At 44.1% G+C, this 21,335-nt stretch overlaps 1 protein-coding gene and 1 non-coding gene across 8 annotated transcripts in view; both read left to right on the plus strand.

The window, feature by feature from the left end:
- The first annotated feature begins 1,271 nt into the window (after window positions 1-1,271).
- LOC103127613 (transmembrane protein 39B) overlaps window positions 1,272-21,335 on the plus strand; it is a 47,552-nt gene continuing 27,488 nt past the window's right edge. The window contains exons 1-5 of one of the 7 annotated variants that reach the window (XM_060205768.1): window positions 1,272-1,414; window positions 4,860-4,986; window positions 5,691-5,910; window positions 10,313-10,396; window positions 10,709-10,863. In XM_060205768.1, the coding sequence (XP_060061751.1) occupies window positions 1,411-1,414; window positions 4,860-4,986; window positions 5,691-5,910; window positions 10,313-10,396; window positions 10,709-10,863 (590 nt within the window). In that variant the 5' untranslated portion in view covers window positions 1,272-1,410. Of the gene's footprint in view, window positions 1,415-4,443; window positions 4,987-5,690; window positions 5,911-10,312; window positions 10,405-10,708; window positions 10,864-18,428; window positions 18,610-21,335 lie in introns of those variants that run through there. The other 6 variants (XM_060205767.1, XM_060205769.1, XM_060205770.1 and 3 more) reach the window with 6 other exon arrangements.
- LOC132532499 (U6 spliceosomal RNA) lies at window positions 21,058-21,161 on the plus strand. Its single transcript, XR_009544453.1, has one exon. It is a non-coding gene; the product is annotated as a U6 spliceosomal RNA (small nuclear RNA).

Raw genomic sequence — 21,335 nt, forward strand, 5'->3', positions numbered from 1 at the left:
CCCCCTTTTGTTGCCCTTGTTGTAGCTTCGTTGTGGTTATTATTATTGCCCTTGTTGATGCAATTCGTTGTTGGATAGGACAGAGAGAAATGGAGAGAGGAGGGGAAGACAGAGAAGGGGAGAGAAAGATAGACACCTGCAGACCTGCTTCACCGCCTGTGAAGCGACTCCCCTGCAGGTGGGGAGCCGGGGGTTCGAACCACATCCTTACGCCGGTCCCTGCTCTTTGCGCCACATGCGCTTAACCCACTGCGCCACCGCCCGACCCCCAATATTTAATTTTTTTAATGAGAGATACAGAGAGAAAGAGACACTAAAGCTCTGGTTTATGGTGGTGCTGGGGGTTAAATTTAGGATCTGGAAACCTCAGACATGAGTGTTTTTTGTTTGTTTTTTATAAAGTGGTAAGATTGACAAGACCATAGGGTAAGAGGGGTACAATTCCACACAATTCCCACAAGAGTTCTGTATTCCATCCCCTCCCTTGAAAGCTTTCCTGTTCTTTATCCCTTTGGGAGCATGGACCCCGGAGGGCAGAAGGTCCGGCTTCTGTAATTGCTTCTCCGCTGAACATGGGCATGATAGTCTTTTTGAGTAACAATTATATTACTCCCCTTGTTCCCCTCTCCCCCTTTTTTGGGTAAGGTTTATTTATTAGAGATGAGAGAGGAGAAAGAACTAGACTGCAGTCCGGCACATGATGCCAGGGCTGGAACCTCATGCTCCAGAATCCAGCGCTCCACCCATTGTTCCACATCCGGGCCTCCACTTCCGGGACTTAGGATCAACAAGATTAGGTGAAAGATAATAGGACATGAGAGCAGAGGTAGATAGCACAATTATTGAAAGAGATTCTCATGCCTGAGGCTCCAAAGTCCCAGGTTCAATCCCCTGCACCACCATAAACCAGAACTCAGCAGAGCTTTGGTATAAAGAAATGGGAGGCAAGAGAAAGGGACAAAATGACATCCTGATTTTGACTGCCACGGATCAAAGAGTAATAAGGCCTAAGAGAAATATGAAACCCTAATTTGGGATGGGTTGGTTGAGATTGGATCATTTGTAGGACACTTCAGGCTACTGTCCATCCAGAAGGCAGGAACACAGAGGTGGTTTTGAACCCTCCCTTGGGCTTGAAGAGAAGGTTTGAAGAGTTGGCACTGACTCAGCACCAGAGCATAGGGACCCTGGAGACAAAGACCACAGGCACCTTCTTTGTCAGAGTGGTCCCTTTAAGAAGCGCGCTCCCAGCTTCTAGCCCGCCTTGTATGCAAATTGACGGCGAAGCTGGAGCGCGCAGCGGATACCCAGGACTGCGCTGCGGCGGTTAGTCCTCTCCCGGCCGCCGTCGCCTCCGACATATTGCCCGCGGGAGCTGCGGCGGCGAAGCGGGTTGCGCTGCGGGAGGAGATGGGTGAGCAGAGCGGTCAGGCTTCGACCGGGGACCGGCGAGCGCGGGGGCCGAGATGGCCTAGCTGCAGACTTCTCCCCGGCGCCGACAGGTCCCCGGCGAGCGGAGAGATGAGGACGCAGAGGGACCCCGCCCCCTCCTGCCTCTGCGGGGTGGGGCCTCCGCTGTGGGGGCGGGGCGAGGGGCGGGGCTTCTACAATGAGGGTGGGGGTTGGGGCGGCGGGGAGGACCCTCTCCCCTCAGCTGCGAGCGGAAGCTGGTTTAAAGTGGGCTGGGCCTTAGCCTGGACATACTTGTGCGCAGGGGAGCTTTCTGGCGGGTCGCGGCTCTGTGGTGGTGGCTGTAGGTCGGGAAAGAGACCTTGTAGACGCAGGGAGCCTTTTCTGGGTAAAGAGCTTTTATTGTCCTGCGGGCGGGTTTTCTGGGTTGGCAGCTGTGTGTAGGCGGGGCTTCTGGGTTGAGGACTTGAAGTGGGTGCAGAGTTTCTGAAGAGAGAGGAGCGCTGGCGTGGGCAGAACTTGGGCACGATGGTGCTTGTGTAGGACTTTCCGAGCCAGGTATGATAGTGTGTGAGCAGAGCTTTGGGGCTGGGGGCTGAGCTCCTAGACAAGTGCTTCTTGGAGACTTTAAAAAGATTTATTTATTTATTATTGGGCAGAGACAAATTGAGAGGGGAGGTGAAGAAAGAGAGAGAGAGAGAGAGAGAGAGAGAGAGACACCTGCAACACTACATCACCACTGCAGGTGGGGATCAGGGGCTTGAACCGGGGCCCTTGCTCACTGTAATGTGTGTTCTTAACCAGGTGCACCACCACCTGGCCCCATTATTTATTTATTTATTTATTGAATGGAGACAAATTGAGAGGGGAAATTGAGTTCTTGGAGGTTTGTGGGAAAAGCTTCTGAACTACAGCTAAGTAAAGGAGTGAGTTGGAAGAGCTGCTGTGAAGAGGTGTGAATATGACTATGCTTTTCACTGTGACTGGGGTGTTACCATAGGACCTTTGTGTAGGACACACACACACACACACACACGTATGTATCGGGTACAGACAGGGAAATCCAGGGGGGAAGATAGGGAAGGAGAGAAAAAGGGAGTCACCTGTAGCAGTGCTTCACCACTTGGGAAGAAGCTTCTCCCTGCAGGTGGGAGCTGAGGTCTTGAACACAGGTCCTTGCACATACTAAAGTGCCCTCAACCAGGTGCATCACCTTTCAGCCAATCCTTTGTGTAGGGCTTTTGTAAGTGAGGGGTCTGGGAGCTCGGACTAGACTGCTGAGCTTAGGAAAATAGGTTGTGGGTGCAGCTTTGCGGCCCGCAATCACAGCATTCTCCCAGAGCCCACTGTATGGCCTTATTCTGAGTCCTGATCATGAGTTACCAGGGTGGCCATTGTGCAGGTTTACACCCTGGAGGGAAAAACTGTCTCATGGGTAACTAGAATATTATGTACCAAGATTGTGCCTACAGAAAAAAAAATTATGATTTATTTTTTTACCAGAGCACTGCTCAGCTTTGGTTTACGATGGTGTGGGTGACTGAATCTGGGACTTCGGAGCCTCAGGCATGAGAGTCTCTTTACAGAACCATTATGCTGTCTACTCCTGCCCAGAAATTTGTTTCTTTTTTTTTTTTTTTTTTAATTTTTTTATATATTTATTCATTTATTCCCTTTTGTTGCCCTTGTTGTTTTATTGTAGTTATTATCGATGTCATTGTTGTTGGCTAGGACAGAGAGAAATGGAGAGAGGAGGAGAAGACAGAGGGGGAGAGAAAGACACCTGCAGACCTGCTTCACTGCTTGTGAAGCAAATCCCCTGCAGGTGGGGAGCCGGGGGCTTGACTTGGATCCTTTCACCGTTCCTTGCGTTTGGCGCCACCACCTGCGCTTAACCCGCTGCACTACCGCCTGACTCCCCAGAAATTTGTTTCTTTTAAAGATACTTGTTTTTTGCCTCCAGGGTTATCACTGGGGCATATTGATGATACTATGAATTCACTGCTCCTGGTGGCAACTTATCATTTTTATTTTTTGATTGGATAGGACAGAGAAAAATTGAAGGGAGGGGAAGATGGAGAGAGACAGAAACAGAGAGACACCTGCAGACCTGCTTCACCGCTTGTGAAGCGACTCCCTTGCAGGTGAGGGGCCAGGGCCTCGACTGGGATCCTTGTACTTCGTGCTATGTGTGTTTAACCAGGTCCACCTCCTGGCCCCCTATTTATTTATTATTTGATAGAGACAGACAGAAATTGAGAGGGGATGGGGAGATAGAGGAGACAGAGAAAGAGAGAGACAGACACTTGCAGCCCTGCTTCCTCACTTGTGAAGCTTTCCCCCTGCAGGTGGGGACCAAGGGATTGAACCTGGGTCCTTGTGGCCTGTAATGTATGTGCTTAACCAGGTGTGCCACCACCTGGATCCCCTCTACAGAAATTTGTAGTATCAAAAAGTCACTCTGTACACCAGAGCTTAGTACCAAGACCCAGAAAAATAACCTGTGGTCCACATTGTTAGCTGAGTTTCTCAGTATGTGTAAAATTCACCTTGCTGGATTCATTCATAGTAGTGAAAAAGATAGGATTATTGACTTCACTGACTTTCCATTCTGTAGGAAAGACAGAGATAGCTCACCTGGTAGGGCACATGCACCTTGCCTTGTGCAGGACTGGAGGTCAAACCTTAGCACCATAAGGGAATGCTACAGCACAAGGGGAAGTCCTGAGTTCAATCCCCAAAGTGGCATTCACACGTACCAGAGAAATGGTCAGGTTTCTTTTCCATCCATATCTCTCTCTCTCCTATTTGATAAATAAAATACATTTAAAAGAGAAAAGGAGTGGTCCAGGAGGTGGTGCAGTGGCTAAGGGACTAGACTCTCAAGCATGAGGTCCTAAGTTCAGTCCCCTACAGCACATGTACCACAGTGATATCTGGTTCTTTCTTTCTCTCCTATCTTTCTCATCAATAAATAAATTAATAAAATATTTTTTAAAAAAGGGAAAAGGAAAAAAAAAGATACCTGTTTGCTTAAAGCATGGAGGTAGAAGCAGAGAATGATAAGAAATGAAGTGGGAGAGCTAGCAGCTAGAGGGGCCAGAGGTGGTGGTGCACCTGGTTGAGTGCACATGTTAGAATGTACAAGGATCCAGGTTCGATCCCCCAGTCCCCACCTGCAGGGGAGAAATTTTACAGGTGGTGAAGCAGTGCTGCAGGTGTCTCTTTTTCTCTTTCCCTTTCTATCACCCCCTTCCCTCTCGAATTCTGGCCGTCTCTATCCAATAAATAAATAAAGATACTAATTTTTAAAAAAGAGATGGCAGTTAGATTATAAGTCTGTAGGAGGAAGAAGTGATAAGAAGAGACCAAGTAACTGGTAACCAGTACCATTGATGTACTGATATATTCCTCTGACTTGAAAATCTACCTTATGTTGAGCTCCACAGGAGGACGAAGAGGTCCCAATAGGACATCCTACTGTCGGAACCCTCTCTGTGAGCCAGGACCCTCAGGAGGCTCTGGTGGGGGTCACACCTCCAGTGCATCAGTCACCAGTGTTCGTTCCCGTGCCAGGTAAACCACCTCTCTGTCTCTTGCCCTTCATTATGGGTTCATGGGGCCAGTGTGGACAGATCTCTCTTTTACTAGACACTTTTATTTTATTTTTTCAAATATTTATTTATTCCCTTATGTTGCCCTTGTTGTAGTAGTTATTGCTGTAGTTATTCTTGATGTTTTTGTTGTTGGATAGGACAGAGAGAAATGGAGAGAGGAGGGGAAGACAGGGGGACAGAAAGATAGACACCTGCTTCACCGCCTGTGAAGTGACTCCCCTGCAGGTGGGGAGCGGGGGGCCTCAAACCAGGATCCTTGTGCTGTTCCTTGCGCTTTGTGCCATGTGCGCTTAGCCCACTGTGCTACCACCAGACTCCCTACTAGACTCTTAAGATATGATTCTCCAGGTACCAAACGGGGGCTTTAAGATCAGTGAGCCCCAGAAAAGATCCAGAGGGTGGTTACTTGAGCAAATGCAATAGAACATAGTCAGTCCAAAGGCCTGGACTTACCTTCAACTGTGAGATGGACCTAATAATTCCTTCCTTTCTGAAGAGTGTTGGAAAGCCGGAAGACGATGAGAACTAGGAAAAGGCTTTGTCAGATGAGGAGGGCTCCATCTTTACCATGAGGCACTTTTCTGACACTGTGCTATACCTCAGAAGCCTTTTCTGTTAGTGTTCTCAGGTCAATTCCTGATGTTGTTCCTTCCTCACCCCCAGGAGCAGTTCTGGTACCGGTCTCTCCAGCCCCCCACTGGCTACCCAGACGGTCATCCCCCTACAGCACTGCAGGATCCCCGAGCTGCCAGTTCAGGCCAGCATTCTGTTTGAGTTGCAGCTCTTCTTTTGCCAGCTCATAGCCCTCTTTGTCCACTACATCAACATCTACAAAACAGTGTGGTGGTATCCTCCTTCCCACCCTCCCTCTCATACTTCCTTGGTAGGTGCTTATCTAGATCCGTGTGTGTGTGTGTGTGTGTGTGTGTGTGTGTGTGTGTGTGTGTGTGAGAGAGAGAGAGAGATGTTGTTTTTGACGGGCTGGCTTCACGGGCGGGTAACAGACGACCAGGGACTCATGGTTGAGCTGTACGCAGTATCTCTTTATTCATGCAGGACGCAGCGCAATCTATACCAAGCTAAGCTAAACTTCAACTAAAACGAACAATGTTGTCTTTATATATACTTCCCAAGTAGGGTGTGAACAGGATGTGACATAGAGAGGGTGGAGGGAAAAGTGACTGGTGAAAATCACAGTGTGACAAGGAGAGGGGGCGGAGCAAAAACATATCATGAACCAGTGGGGATTGAACCAATGCTCTGCAGTGGTTATGTAAATAGAATACAGTAGTTATGTAAATAGAATACAGTGTTAAGCAGGGGGTATTAAACTAATGAAACAGAAGGGGTTTTTAGAAGCATACCAACAATTCCCCCTTTCTTTTTAACTAATGGCCATAGTATCAGGATTGTGGGGTGAACAGAAACCTATATCGTACAGGCGTTTTCAAAAGAACTGGCATAAGACATGGAAAACAAAATAGGCGAGCAGCAATAACCAGTGTGATGCCAAGGGGAACGTTTCTTGCCTCAAAGGGCAAGGCCTAGCAGGCGAAAGGGCATTTCTTGCCTCTGGGAGCGCTTCATGCCTCTGGGGGCATCTCTTGCCTCAAAGGGCATTTCCTGCCTCTGTGGGCATCTCTTGCTTCTTGGGGCACTTCATACCTCTGTGGGCATAACCTAATAAGGAGGGGAGTTTTCTGACTCTGGGGGCAGAGCCTGCAGGCAAGAGGACATGGTATATAAAGTCTCAAGGCAATTGGCTGAAGTTAGTCTTTGAGAAACACAGCAGCGTGTACCAGTAAGTCTGATGGAGGTGTCACTCCAAAGTAGCTGACCACAGAAGAAAATGCTGAGGGATGAAACGCTGCATGTCTGTCTCGATGGGGAATGTCGGCCACCAGAATTCTGCTTTTCTATAGAGAGTGAGCTTTGGAGTCTGTGAATCTGTTTCTTCAGGTCGTGCCAGGTCACATCATTGGTTTCCGGAGGTGTGTTGTAGTCATTCCATGTTGTGGGCGATGTCAGAGAACAGGATCTAAATGGATTTCCAGGAATTCCATTTGAGTAGATGCTTTTTCATGTGAAGACTTGACAGCTGAAATTCACTTACTTGTCAAACAAAACTTGTAGCAGATTAGAAGTTTACTATAATTGATAACTCCATTATAATTGGAAGTCCTTTCTAGTATGATTTTAAGGTTGTTTAAACAGTTTAAACTCAATAAAATGTGGAAAGGTAAACAGAAGAACCATGGTAGAAACCTCAGGCATGAGAATAATTAACATAATCATTGCACTATCTGCCCCACCCATAACTCATACCGTTTCAGGATTAAATGTTTCAGATTTATGCCAAGACGTAAAAAAGAAATCAAAGGAGGGAAAAAACAATTTTTTGGATTGTTTCTGGATGTCTCTAGAAATCATGGCTGCGTCCAGCATTTTTTTTTTTTAAGGCAATGTCAAACAAAAATTCAGTCATTCAAATCACTCTCTTATGAAACAGATCTCACCATGTAGCATCAAGAGTCCCCGGAAGGCGTCCTAGTCCAAGAAGCTCCTCGAAATTCCATTTGGGGTGCTTCTGACTGTTCCTGCTGTATTACTTCAGGCATCTACTTTTTTTTTTTTTAATTTTTTTTAATATTTTATTTTATTTATTTATTCCCTTTTGTTGCCCTTGTTGTTTTATTGTTGTAGTTATTATTGTTGTTGTCATCGTTGTTGGATAGGACAGAGAGAAACGGAGAGAGGAGGGGAAGACAGAGAGGGGGAGAGAAAGATAGACACCTGCAGACCTGCTTCACCGCCTGTGAAGCGACTCCCCTACAGGTGGGGAGCCGGGATTTGAACCGGGATCCTTATACCGGTCCTTGTGCTTTGCGCCACCTGCGCTTAACCTGCTGCGCTACAGCCCGACTCCCAGGCATCTACTTTTAAAAGCGTCTTCCCATCGAAGAAAGAATCCAATCAGGAGAGTAGAACTAACCACGTGTCTCCATTCTTGGGGACTGCCAGGGTACTCGAGAATGCTCCTCAAATTAAAGTAGTCCTTCTCCATGGGAAACATTTGAGAAGAAGTCCAGAAAGTCCCAGTGGAAATCCCCATGCATATCCCAAGGTCTATGATCACGGTCATAAAGAACCAAATTGTGGCCCGGAGCAAAATGTAGTCCTTTTCCTCAGGAAACATGGGTGAGGGAATCCAGAAACTCCAAGGAGAAATCTCAGTGCATCACCCAAGCTCTATGATTAGGGTCACAAGAAACTAAAGTTCCCGGTCAGGGAAACAAAGTGTGGCTCAGAGCAAAATGTTCCAGAGACAGAGTAACTGTCTCATGATGAAACAGTAGAGGCTTTGGCAAACCTCTTCGTAAGCAGAAGAGAAGACCATAGTGCATAGGTAGGCAAAGTCTTCACTTATCTGGGAGTTGTGCAGGTCCGGTCCCACGTTGTAGGCGCCATATGTTATTTTCGACGGGCTGGCTTCACGGGCGGGTAACAGAAGACCAGGGACTCATGGTTGAGCTGTACGCAGTATCTCTTTATTCATGCAGGACACAGCGCAATCTATACCAAGCTAAGCTAAACTTCAACTAAAACAAACAATTTTGTCTTTATATATACTTCCCAAGTAGGGTGTGAACAGGATGTGACATAGAGAGGGTGGAGGGAAAAGTGACTGGTGAAAATCACAGTGTGACAAGGAGAGGGGGCGGAGCAAAAACATATCATGAACCAGTGGGGATTGAACCAATGCTCTGCAGTGGTTATGTAAATAGAATACAGTAGTTATGTAAATAGAATACAGTGTTAAGCAGGGGGTATTAAACTAATGAAACAGAAGGGGTTTTTAGAAGCATACCAACAGAGAGAGAGTCTTTGATTTCAGTTTAATATAGCTTACTAAGTGTCTATATGCTTGGCCATGAACTGGGAAGTATAGAAGGAATATAAAAACTATGATGTCCTGAGTACTCAGCACTCATGTGTTCAGTATCACACTAGACATCGTAAAGGTAGCAGAGCTGACTTTAACAAAGATTTTACCTACACTTTTTTTTAATTTAATTTTTTTATATTTATTTATGTATTTTCCCTTTTGATGTCTTTGTTGTTTTATTGTTGTTGTATTTATTGTTGTTATTGATGTCGTCTTTGTTAGATAGGACAGAAAGAAATGGAGAGAGGAGGGGAAGACGGGGGAGAAAAAGATAGACACCTGCAGACCTGCTTCACTGCCTGTGAAGCGACTCCCTTGCAGGTGGGGTAATATTTTTTTTGAATGTTAATTTTATAGCCTGACACCTTACTGTATTGCCTGATGATTTCCAAAAGCTTCTTGCTGGATTCCTTAGTTTTTTCCATGTATACTATCATGTCATCTGCAAATAAGGAGAGTTTGACTTCTTCTCTTCCAATCTGTATCCCTTTAATTCCTTGTTCCTGCCTGATTGCTATGGCAAGAACTTCCAACACTATGTTGAATAGTAATGGTAATGTTTTTTTTTAACTTATTTATTTTCCCTTTTGTTGCCCTTGTTTTTTTATTGTAGTTATCATTTGTTGTTGTTATTGATGTCGTCGTTAGATAGGACAGAGAGAAAAGAAGAGAGGAGGAGAAGACAGAGAGGAGGAGAGAAAGATAGACACCTGCAGACCTGCTTCACTGCTTGTGAAGTGACTCCCCTGCAGGTGGGGAGCCAGGGGCTTGAACCAGGATCCTTATGCTGGTCTTTGCACTTTGTGCCACCTGTGCTTAACCCGCTGCGCTACCGCCTGACTCCCTTTACTTATACTTTTTACTTAAGTTATTTGTAGAGCCACAGGCAGATAAGTGCTTCAAGGAGTAGAAAGAGCTCCACATGGAAGCAAAGGGGCATGGGTGATCACAACAAGAAGATTTGGGGCCTGGGAAATAGCACCAGGGGTAGTACAACAGACTTTCATGTCTGAGCTACCAGAAGTCCCAAGCTCAGTCTCTATCGCTAGCAGATGCCAGAGCTGAGCATTTCTCTGGTTAAAACAAACAAATAAGTAGACAGATAAAAATTAAGGAAGAAGAGGGCTCAGAGGCCACTCATTTAATGTCCAGGGACTGTCCCACTCCCCTTCTCTGGGCCCTGTTCTTCTCCTCTAGGTAATTTCCTGACTTGACTCAACTGAGGCCTCTGAGAGTGGGGACATCCCCGTGGAAAGGACTGGGCAAGGGAGGTGTGTATAAGAAAAGCCTATATATGGGCAGGGGGCCCAAGTGACCCACAGCCTCTGCCCCCTGACAGAATTTCCACTTGATCGACTTCAACTTGCTGATGGTGACCACCATTGTTCTGGGCCGACGCTTCATTGGATCCATCGTGAAGGAGGTGATTGGGTCCTCAAGATTGGCAGGGGGTTTTGGGACTCCCCATTCCACCCCCCCCCCCCACCAAAGAGAGATCTAACCCTTTAGAAAATCAGAGGAATTTTCTTGGGACTCCCTTTGACTTTGTCAAAAAACATAAGTTATAGCCCATTGACTATCAAGGAGAAGGATTCACCCTGCCAGATTCTGCCCAAACCTGCCCCCCCCCCATTTCCCCTGGGTGGAAGCACAGGCCATACTGGGGTGGGATTTGAATCCAGTCCCTATGGTATCCACCCAAGACTCCATCCCAACCTATCTCGCCCTGATCCAGGCTTCTCAGAGGGGGAAGGTCTCCCTCTTTCGATCCATCCTGCTGTTCCTCACCCGCTTCACCGTTCTCACGGCAACAGGCTGGAGTCTGTGCCGCTCCCTCATCCACCTCTTCAGGACCTACTCCTTCCTGAACCTCCTGTTCCTCTGCTATCCGTGAGTACCCCTCACTTCACTCCTCACTGCCTAGCACCTGCTCCTGACCTCTGCCCTGATTGTGACTGGGCCACCAAGCACTCCACACCTGGAAAGCTCTCAGGGCAGCAACAATAACCTTTCACATGGTCACGGCATCTCCTATGATCAAGGTGACTAGAATTCTTTTGCAGGAACAGAAACCACAATGGCATAATTTATACCCAAGGTGTCATGGAGTGGGAAGTCAGAATGGGATTCAAACCTGAGTGTATTTTCCAAAGGAATGTCAAGCGGGGAGTGCATGGACTTTGTCTCCTCTCTTCCTTCTTCTCTCCCTGGTTCTTTCTCCTTATGATTCTCAGTGTTCATATAATTTCTTGGTGCTTCCTCTGAGCCTATTGTGTACACAAGAGTACTTGCACGTGTGCATGTTTCTTTGCAAGTGTATGAAGTTGATGTACATGTGTATATCTGCATGTCTGTCTTTTGTGTCTGTTTTGTTCACTCAGCTCCTCCATCTCCTCTCCTTTTATTTCATCAGAGCCCAGGTTGTTGAGGACAAAGAGACAATATGAGCACTATAGTACTGGGGCAAGAAGCTTCAGTGCCAAGGTGGCTTTCCTCTCTCTGTTTCTGTCTACTTGCTTGTTCTGTCTGACAGAAAAAGTCAGCTCAAAGCAATGAAATTGCCCCTGCTGGAGGCTCAAGCACACAAAAAGGAGAGAGGGCAAGAGAGAGAGAGAGAGAAACAGATAGTAAGTATTGGGGGAGAGGGGGAGACAGGAATACCCTTCTCTAGCCCAGTTGTGGGCAGAACTTTGACAAGTTGTCCACTCTGGCTGCTTCTGGGTCAGGCTTCTGACTGTCTAGCCATTTCCCAATTTCTGGGTTTTCTGGTTAATGAACTTCCTCAAGTTGGGCCAGCCCTGTTCCCTAGGAAAGTTTTAAGCCCGACGTTTAACCAGGTACACCACTGCCTGGTCCCTTACTAGCTTCACTTTTTATTTATAAGAATGACATGTGCACAACTACAACGATAAACAACAAGGGCAACAAAAGGGAAAAATAGCCTTCAGGAACAGTGGATTTATAGTGTAGTCACCGAGCCCCAGCGATAACCCTAGAGGCAAAAAAAAAAAAAAAAAAGACGTGTATCATATAAAAACATTAAACTTGGGATTTGGACAGTAGCTCAGCTGGTAATGCGCACGTGGTGTAAAGCGCAAGGACTGCCATAAGGATCTGGGTTCGAGCCCCCAGCTCCCCACCTGCAGGGGAGTCGCTTCACAAGCAGTGAAGCAGGTCTGCAGGCGTCTTTCTCTCCCCCCTCTGTCTTCCTTTCCTCTCTCCATTTCTCTCTGTCCTATCTAACAACAATAATAAATACAACAACAAGAAGAACAAAAAGACTTTATAGTATTAAAATAACCAACATGAAACTTTATAGTAGCTTTTAACAAATGGAGGTGCTGGCCACCAAGATAATTCATCTGTGAGTGCACCTGTTTTGTTAAGTTTGCAACCCAGGATCCAGCCTGGCCCCTGTTGGACTAGGGATGCCTCAGTACTATAGAGTCTTGCCCTCTCACCCTCTGTCTCTCTTTTTCTATCTGAAAGAGATGCATTGGCAATGACAGAGAGAAGAAACAAAAGTAAAATTCCATGAACTTTTTTTTTTTTTGACGACTGTCGGAGCTTTATGGGGGAGGCACCGGGCACAGGAAGAGAAAGAGGGCCCCCGCCGCCCCATGCCATCCAGCTGCCCCGCGTGGTGCTCCGTTGGGTCCGCTGGAAGTTGCAGATATTTTATTTATTTTGTTAATGAGAAACATAGGAGGAAAGAGAAAGAGCCAGACATCACTCTGGTACCTGTTCTGCCAGGGATTGAACTCAGGACCTCATGCTTGAGAGTCCGATGCTTTATCCACTGCGCCACCTCCCAGACAATTCCTTGAATTTTTTTTCTTTTTTGTTCCACCAGGGCTATTGCTGGGGCTCAGTGCCTGCGTAATGAATCTACTGCTCCTGACAGCCATCTATTTATTTCCTACCTTCCTATCTTCCTTCCTCCCTTCCATCTTTCTATCCTTTCTTCCTTTATTTTGATAGGACAAAGAGAGATTGAAAGGGCAGGGGGAAATGGAGAGGAAGATAGAAAGAACGATACCCACAGCCATGTTTCACCACTCATAAAGCTTCCCTCCTGCACATGGGGACTAGGGACTTAAACCCAGTCCTTGTGCATGGTAACATTTACACTCAACTGAGTATGTCACTGCCCAGCCCCAGTTCTTTATAATCTTTATCCAGGGCTGGAGAGACAGCATATGGTTCTGCAAAAGCCTTTCCAAGCCTGAAGCTCGAGGTCCCAGGTTCAATTCCCAGCATCACCATAAGCCAGAACTGAGCAGTGTTTTCTCGTGTATGTTTTCCTCTGTATCTACTCTTTCTCATTAAAATAAAGTAAATGGGCTGGGCAGTAGCGCAGAGGGTTAAGTGCATATGGTGTAAAGCACAAGGGCTGGCTTAAGGATCCCGGTTTGAGCCCCCAGCTCCCCACCTGCAAGTGTGAAGCCAGTCTGCAGGTGTCTGTCTTTCTCTCCCCGTCTCTGTCTTCCTCTCCTTTCTCCATTTCTCTCTGTACTACCCAACAACAACAGCTATGACAACAATAACAACTACAGCAACAAGGGCAACAAAATGGGAAAAAAGGGAGTTGGTCAGTAGCGTAGCGGGTTAAGTACATGTGGCGCAAGGTGCAAGGACCAGCGTGAGGATCCTGGTTCGAGCCCCCAGTTCCCCACCTACAGGGGAGTTGCTTCACAGGCGGTGAAGCAGGTCTGCAGGTATCTATCTTTCTCTCCCCCTCTCTGTCTTCCCCTCCTCTCTCCATTTCTCTCTGTCCTATCCAACAATGACAACATCAGTAATAACAGTAATAATAACTACAACAAGGGCAACAAAAGGAGAAAAAAAGCAAAATTTAAAAAATAATGACTATTAAAAAATGGTAAAAAAATCGCCTCCAGGAGCAGTGGATTTGTAGTGTAGGCACTGAGCCCCACCAATAACTCTGGAAGCAAAAATAATAATAATAAATATATTAATTTTTTTCATCCCTCCAAATCCATTATCTATATATTACATTACATTATACCAAAAAGAAAAACAGGGAGTTGGGCAGTAGGACAGCAGGTTAAGCACACATGGCACAAAGCGCAAGGACTGGCCTAAGGATTTCAGTTTGAGCCCCCAGCTCAAACTGTGTCGCTTCACAGGTGGTAAAATAGGTATGCAGGTGTCTTTCTCTCCTCCTCTCTGTCTTTCCCCTCCTTTCTCCATTTCTCTCTGTCCTATCTAACAACAAAGACATCAATAACAACAATAATAACTACAAGAACAATAAAAAGGGCAACAAAAGGGAAAAAAAACCCAGTATATCTGCCCCAGTGTTTTCTTTTCTTTGTCTCCAGGGTTCCTTCTGGGTCTTGGTTCTTGCACTACAAATCCATTCTTCCATTGGCCATTTTTTTCAATAGGACAGAGAAATTATGAGGGATGGGGAAGATAGAGAAGGAGAAAGAAAGATAGACACCTGCAGACCTGCTTCATTACTTGTGAAGCAATCCCTTTGCAGGTGGGGAGTTGCGAGCTCGAACCCGTATCTTTGTGCAGGGCCCTTATGTTTCTTACTGTGTGCACTTAACCCTGTGCCTGGCCCCCTCTTTATTTTTTTTCTTTCTTTTGGCTTCAGAGTTATCGATGGAGCTCTGTGTCTGCACTATGAACTCACTGCTCATACGGGCCTTTTTTTTGTTTTGTTTTGTTTTGTTTTATTGGGTAGAACAGAAATTCAGAGGGGAGCAAAGGAGAGAAAGAGAAAGACGCCTGGCAAACTGCTTCACCACTTGTGAAGAGACGACCACCCCCTGCAGGGAAAGAGATAGGAGCTTGAGCCAGGGTCTTTGTGCACTGCAGTGCCAGCACTTAACCAGGTGCACCACCACCTCTGTCACAAAGCTTAAAAGAAAAAAAAACTACTCTGTGGAATGCTCTGAGGTCATTAAAAATGAAGTAGACCACATAGATTAGCATGAACATGGTGCTCACTATGTATCATGCATACTGTAGCTCGACATTATGTCTAACGTGTGTGTGTGTGTGTGTGTGTGTGTGTGTGTGTGTGTGTGTGTGTACTTGCATAGAAAAAGCTGGAGGTGAGGGGAGAGTTCATGCTTTGGTACACCAGGTTAAACACAATATATTTTGAAGCGCAAGGGCCTGCACTGTCTCTGTCCCTATCTCCCCGTACACTCTCGATTTCTGGCTGTCTCTATCCAATAAATAAAATTAAGATTTTATTTATTTATTTATTTATTTATTTATTTATTTATTTATTTATTTTTAACAGAGAGGCAAATAGGGAGAGTCAGAGAGACCATAGCACCCAAGCTACATTCAGTGCCATGGGAGCTGGTCCTGAACCTGGGTAACGCACATGGAAAGTAGCACACTGCTTTTTTTTTTTTTGCTGGCCCCCAATGGACACTTTTTTTTTCTTCCTTACATTTTGTTTTCTTTGTCTTCTCTTAGTAGACTTTTGAGTTGTTTCTAGCCGTTTCCTGTTCTAAACAACCAGAGAACATTCTTTTGCATACATTTCTGAATAGTTATATTTCTATGCATTATACAGTATATATCCACTGAGAGCTGTGGATTCACAGTATATATCAATATGTGTATACAATAGATCCCTAGGAGATTTTCTTCACTAAAAGATTTTTCAAGGGGCTGGGTGGTGGCACACTTGGTTGGGCTCACATCTTAGCATACACAAGGATGCTTGATTCGAGCCGCCACCAATCTTCACATATAGGGAGAGTTTTTTTTTTTTTTTAACCAGAGCACTGGCTGATGGTGGTGTGAGGTAGGGATGGGAGATTGAACTTGGGACTTTGGAGCCTCAGTCTGGATAGTCTCTTTGCATAGCCATTATATATCAAACCTCAGCTTCAGAGAGGAATCTTCACATGTAATGAAACTGTGCTGCTGGTGTCTCCACCCCTATTTCCCCTCACCGAGTCAATTTCTCTCTGTCCTATCAATAATAAAAGATTTCCATATTTGGGAAGTCGGGCGGTAGCGCAGTGGGTTAAGTGCACGTGGCACGAAGCATAAGGACCAACGTAAGGACTCCTGGTTTGAGCCCCCAGCTCTCCAACTGCAGGGGAGTCCCTTCACAAGCAGTGAAGCAGGTCTGCAGGTGTCTATGTCTTTCTCTCCCTTTCTCTTTCTTCCCCTCCTCTCTCCATTTCTCTATCTAACAATGACGACACCAGTGATAACAACAGTAACTACAACAACAATAAAAAACGGCAACAAAAGGGAAAATAAATTTAAAAAATTAAAAAGATTTCCATTTTTGACAGATTTGAAAATTGACCCCTCAAACAGGTTGTTGTGGCTAAAACTGTGGATGGTAGCTTTAATTTATACTTTCTGGCTATACTCAGTCCATTCTTATTAGAAAGAGACATTGCTATGACTGGGGAAATAACAACTGGTTGAGTACAGGACTTGCATTACATGAGACTCCCAATTCTGTTCCCCAGGAGCATAGGTACCAAAGTGGTTCTCTGGCCTCTCTCTTTATCATCTCTACCTCCTAGTCAATAAAGTAAACTTTTTTTATTATTATCTTTATTTATATATTGGATACAGACAGCCAGAAATCAAGAGGGAAAGAAATGATAGGGAGGGAGAAAGACAGAGAGACACCTGCAATACTGCTTCACCATTCGTGAAGCTTTCCTCCTGCAGGTGGGAACTGGGGGCTTGAACCTGGGTCCTTTGCGCACTAACACGTATGCTCAACCAGGTGTGCCACCAGCCAGGCCCGTTAAAGTAAACCTTTTTTAAAAAGTGTTCATGTTTTGGTTTACTTTTATAATTTAATTTAAAAACAATTTATTGAAAAGATTTATTTACAAAAAATACGGTTATTTACTTACATATTTATAAGAGAAAGGAGGTAGAGAAGGGAAGAGAGAATCAAAGTGTCAGTATCTGGCACATGTGCCAGTATTAACTCAAGACCTCATGCCTGAGATTCCAGTGCTTTACCCACTGTACCACCTCCTGCATCACAGTAATATTTTAAAAATTTCATTAATATATAAAAAAGTGAACTTTCACTGTTTTGGTTTTAAATGTATTTAAGTTACTTCCATAATTCTAGTATCCTTGTACTTTTACTTACTTCTTTTAAATTTTCTCAGTTTCAAAGTTGGATAATTGTTGGGTTTTTTTGTTTGTTTGTTTTTTTATTCATCCAGAGCACTGCTCAGCTCTGGCTAATGGTGGTGGTGTTATGGGAGATTGAACCTGGGACCTTGGAGCCTCAGGCATGAGAGGATAATTGGTTTACATAACTAAAATTCAGAAAGTATGAATGAATATAGAATGAGGAATTTTTCTATTGATTTCTGTTTCCCCTTTACCCAGTTTCTTTCCACGAGATAGCGACTGTTGTTTCTGGATTCTTGCATAGACTGAAAATAAATGTCCTCTGTATAAGCAAACCTATCACATCCAAGCACACATATGCACATCCATGGACACTGATGCCTTGAAATGACAGGAATTTGGCTCACCTTTCCATTCTTACCATTCTCCTTTTTTGATAACTGTTACTATTTTTTTATTATCTTTCACAGTAATGAATATGCCTGTATTTTTTTAAGTCCTACCCTGTGCACCCCAGGCTTGTATTATTCATATCACAGTAGTAGTCACCATCTTTATACCTTTTATATAAAATAGGGAATACTATGAACCCTGCTCATCCATTTTTCTTTCCCTCTACTTATTTACTTCTTGGCAGCTGTTCTGTTTCTTTTATATTATTAAGCTTGAAATTTGCATTCTTGTATATAGTCATATTTAAACCCTCCATCTTTTGTCTATGACTAACTCTAGAAATTAAAAACTGAAAAGACTCATACCTGAGGCTTCAAGGTCCAACATTCAATCCACAGAACCACCATCAGCCAGAGTTAAGCAGAGCTCTTATCTCTCTCTGTTTATATTCTCTCTCTCTCATGAAAATAAAGTAAAAAAAAAAAAAAAGGCATAAAGTCTCAAGTTCTGATTTTTAAGAAAGTGAAAATTAGAAACCTCTATAAGTATTCTTGACAACTATAATTATAAATATAAAAATAGTAATTACAGGGCCAGATAGTATGCACAGATGGGTTTCTTTCTCTACAGTTACTGAGTTCAGATTCTTTTTAAGAAAAGAGAATGTTCCTAGTATTAAAGTCAGTGTTATACAAGCTCCTAGTATAAAAGTTTCTTATGTCCTATCAATTGCTTAAGATCATGTCACATTTTACTTTGCTTCATGTTTAGATTATCTTTCTTACATGGCTGTTTATTTTTCTCGGAATTTCTAATTGCCTTTCTTTTCTCTTGTTGACAAAAGAATGATGAGACTTCAACATATCCTCAAGTGTATCCAGCTTCTCAGTCATGCTACCTGTTGCCTGGGATCCATTTCCCCCTATCCAAAGACTTCCCTCCTGCTCCTGGAGCCCTCCATCCTTGTGCTCCAGTCTGGAGTGGTTGCTTTAGGCCTGCCTGCTGTACAGCTCTCATCCTGGGACTTCCCTTCGCTGCCCTCCTGGGTTGAATCCACTGTTTCCAGGATCCCATGTCTTCCTCTTTCTTGGTTTCCTCCTTTATTTTGCTGGAATGCATTTTCAGGTAATTTCCTAAACAGTGGGTATATGGGGTATATAAACATTCTTAGTCTTTGCATGTCTAAAAATGTCTTTACTCTGTCCTTTACATGACTGATAATTTGGCTGAATTTAAATTCCAAGTTCAAATTCATATTCTCAGATTTCTTTTTTTTTTTTTTTTTCCCTTCAGGGTTATTGCTGGGCTCGGTGCCTGCACCATGAATCCACCGCTCCTGGAGGCCATTTTTCCCCCCTTTTGTTGCCCTTCTTGTTGTAGCCTCGTTGGGGTTATTATTATTACCATTGTTGATGTTGTCATTGTTGGATAGGACAGAGAGAAATGGAGAGAGGAGGGGAAGACAGAGAGGGGGAGAGAAAGATAGACACCTGCAAACCTGCTTCACTGCCTGTGAAGCGACTCCCCTGCAGGTGGGGAGCCGGGGCCTCGAACCGGGATCCTTAAGCTGGTCCATGCGCTTTGCACCACGTGCGTGCGCTTAACCCACTGCGCCAATGCCTGACCCCCCAGATTTTATTTATTTTATTAATGAGAAAGATAGGAGGAGAGAGAGAAAGGGCCAGACATCACTCTCGTACATTTGCTGCCGGGGATTGAACTCAGGCCCTCATGCTTGAGAGTCTAGTTTCTTAACCACTGCGCTACCTCCCGGACCACATAGTCTCAAATTTCTGAAGATAATTGTTCCATCTATAGTATTCAGTGTTTCTAAGGAAATGTCAGATACGAGTTGGATTCCAGTCAGTTTTTTTTTTTTACACTACCCATTGAAATATCTAATATGGGGCTTTTATTTATTCATTTTATCAATACTTTAACACCTTTTTTAAACCTAGAGATGGGTGGTATTTCTTCAACTTAGGGTATTTTTCCTAAATTGACAATATTCTTTGACAGTATCTTTTCTTCCATTTTTTCTATTCATTTAGGAAAAAAAAAAAAGATGGTAGATCTATAAATTAGTCCTCTGTTTCTCTTATGTCTTCTCTCACATTTTCTGTTATATATTTTTATCTCCCATTCTCCTCCCTGCCCTTTTTCTGCTTATGTCTCTGTCTCTTTGCCCCTCTGACTTTCTTCTCTTTCTCTCTGTCTTTAGGAAAAGATTTCAACTTCATCTTTCAACTTTATATTGAGATTTTTTCAGCAGTCATATTTTTCATCTCGAAGGCCTCTTTCTGGTGTTTGGGTTGTTCTCAGAGCATTCTGTGCTTGTTTAAATTTTTCTCATATTTTCTCAATTTTGCCTCTCCACTGGAGGCTCGCTTTTTCTGTTTTATGATGCTAATTTTTTACTTTGTTGACAAACCTACTTTTATTAATGTCAGGATAATAATTTACTAGTTTTCACAAATAGATTCTCTCTTTTCTTTCCCTATGGTCCTATTCCCCTATCATTTGCCCCCTGGGAGTATAGACCAAAATTCTTTATGGGATGCAGAAGGTGGAAGGTCTGGTGGCTTCTTTAATTAGTTTCTTCTCTGGACATGGGTGTTGGTAGGTCGAGCCATAACCCCAATCTATTTCTGTCTTTCCCATGTGGATGCTAATTTTCTAAGTACAGTTACCTTCTTTGGTTACCCATTTATATTTAAAAATGAAGGAATAAATGCTTTCTTTCTGCCATTATATATATGTGAGTGGGGAATCTGACTGAGTTTAAGTATGTGGGCAGAACACATTGACTGGCAGAATTTGCTCTAGGGTAGATGGTTAAGATAATAGTTGTGCAATCCAGGAGGTGTCGCAGTGGATAAAGCACTGGACTATCAAGTATGAGGCCTCAAGTTGAATCCCTAGCAGCATATGTACCAGAGTGATGTCTGGTTCTTTCTTTCTCTCCTCCTGTCTTTCTCATTCATACAGAAATAAAATCTTTAAAAAAAGATAGTTGTTGGGCTGTGGGCCTCAATAGCTAAAAAAGCAGTTGGTAGGCTGGGGATATAGCATGATGGTTATGCAAAGAGAGTTTCATGCCTGAGCTCTCAAGTCCAGGTTCAATCCCCTACACTATAAGCCAGAGCTAAGCAGTGCTCTGGTTAAAAATAATAATTAAAAAAAAGCAGTTGGCAAGGACCTACTGTTACTCAAGAGGTCACCACTAGGTAACTCAGTCCTCTTCAGTTTCTTTAAAGATTCATCCTTTAGGGAGTAGGGCGGTAGTGTAGTGGGTTAAGCTCACAAGACGCAAAGCAAAGCATGAGGAAGGATCCCAGTTTGAGGCCCCGGCTCCCACCTGCAGGGGAGTCGCTTCACAGGAGGTGAAGCAGGTCTGCAGGTGTCTGTCTTTCTCTCCCTCTCTGTCTTCCCTTCCTCTCTCTATTTCTCTCTGTTTCATCCAACAATGAAGACAACAATAATAACAACAATAAGAACTACAACAATAAATCAAGAAGGGCAACAAAAGGGAATAAATAAATAAATATTTTAAAGAAAAGATTTCATCCTTAAGTGATCGCTTCGGCAGCACATATACTAAAATTGAAACAATACAGAGATTAACATGGTCCATGCACAAGGATGATATACAAATTTGTGAAGTGTTCCATATTTTTATTTCCAGTAAAATCATACACCCTTAAAAAAAAAAAAAAGAAGAATCCTTCAGGGGAGGTTTGTGAAGCTGTAGAAGAACAAAAGAACTAATTCTTATGAGTTAATAAAAATCTTTGAGAGGCCGGGTGGTGGTTCACCTGATTGAACACATGTATTACAGTGCGCAAGGACCC

Source organism: Erinaceus europaeus, chromosome 13, assembly GCF_950295315.1.
Source record: "Erinaceus europaeus chromosome 13, mEriEur2.1, whole genome shotgun sequence".
In the NCBI taxonomy this organism is placed as follows: Eukaryota; Metazoa; Chordata; class Mammalia; order Eulipotyphla; family Erinaceidae; genus Erinaceus; species Erinaceus europaeus.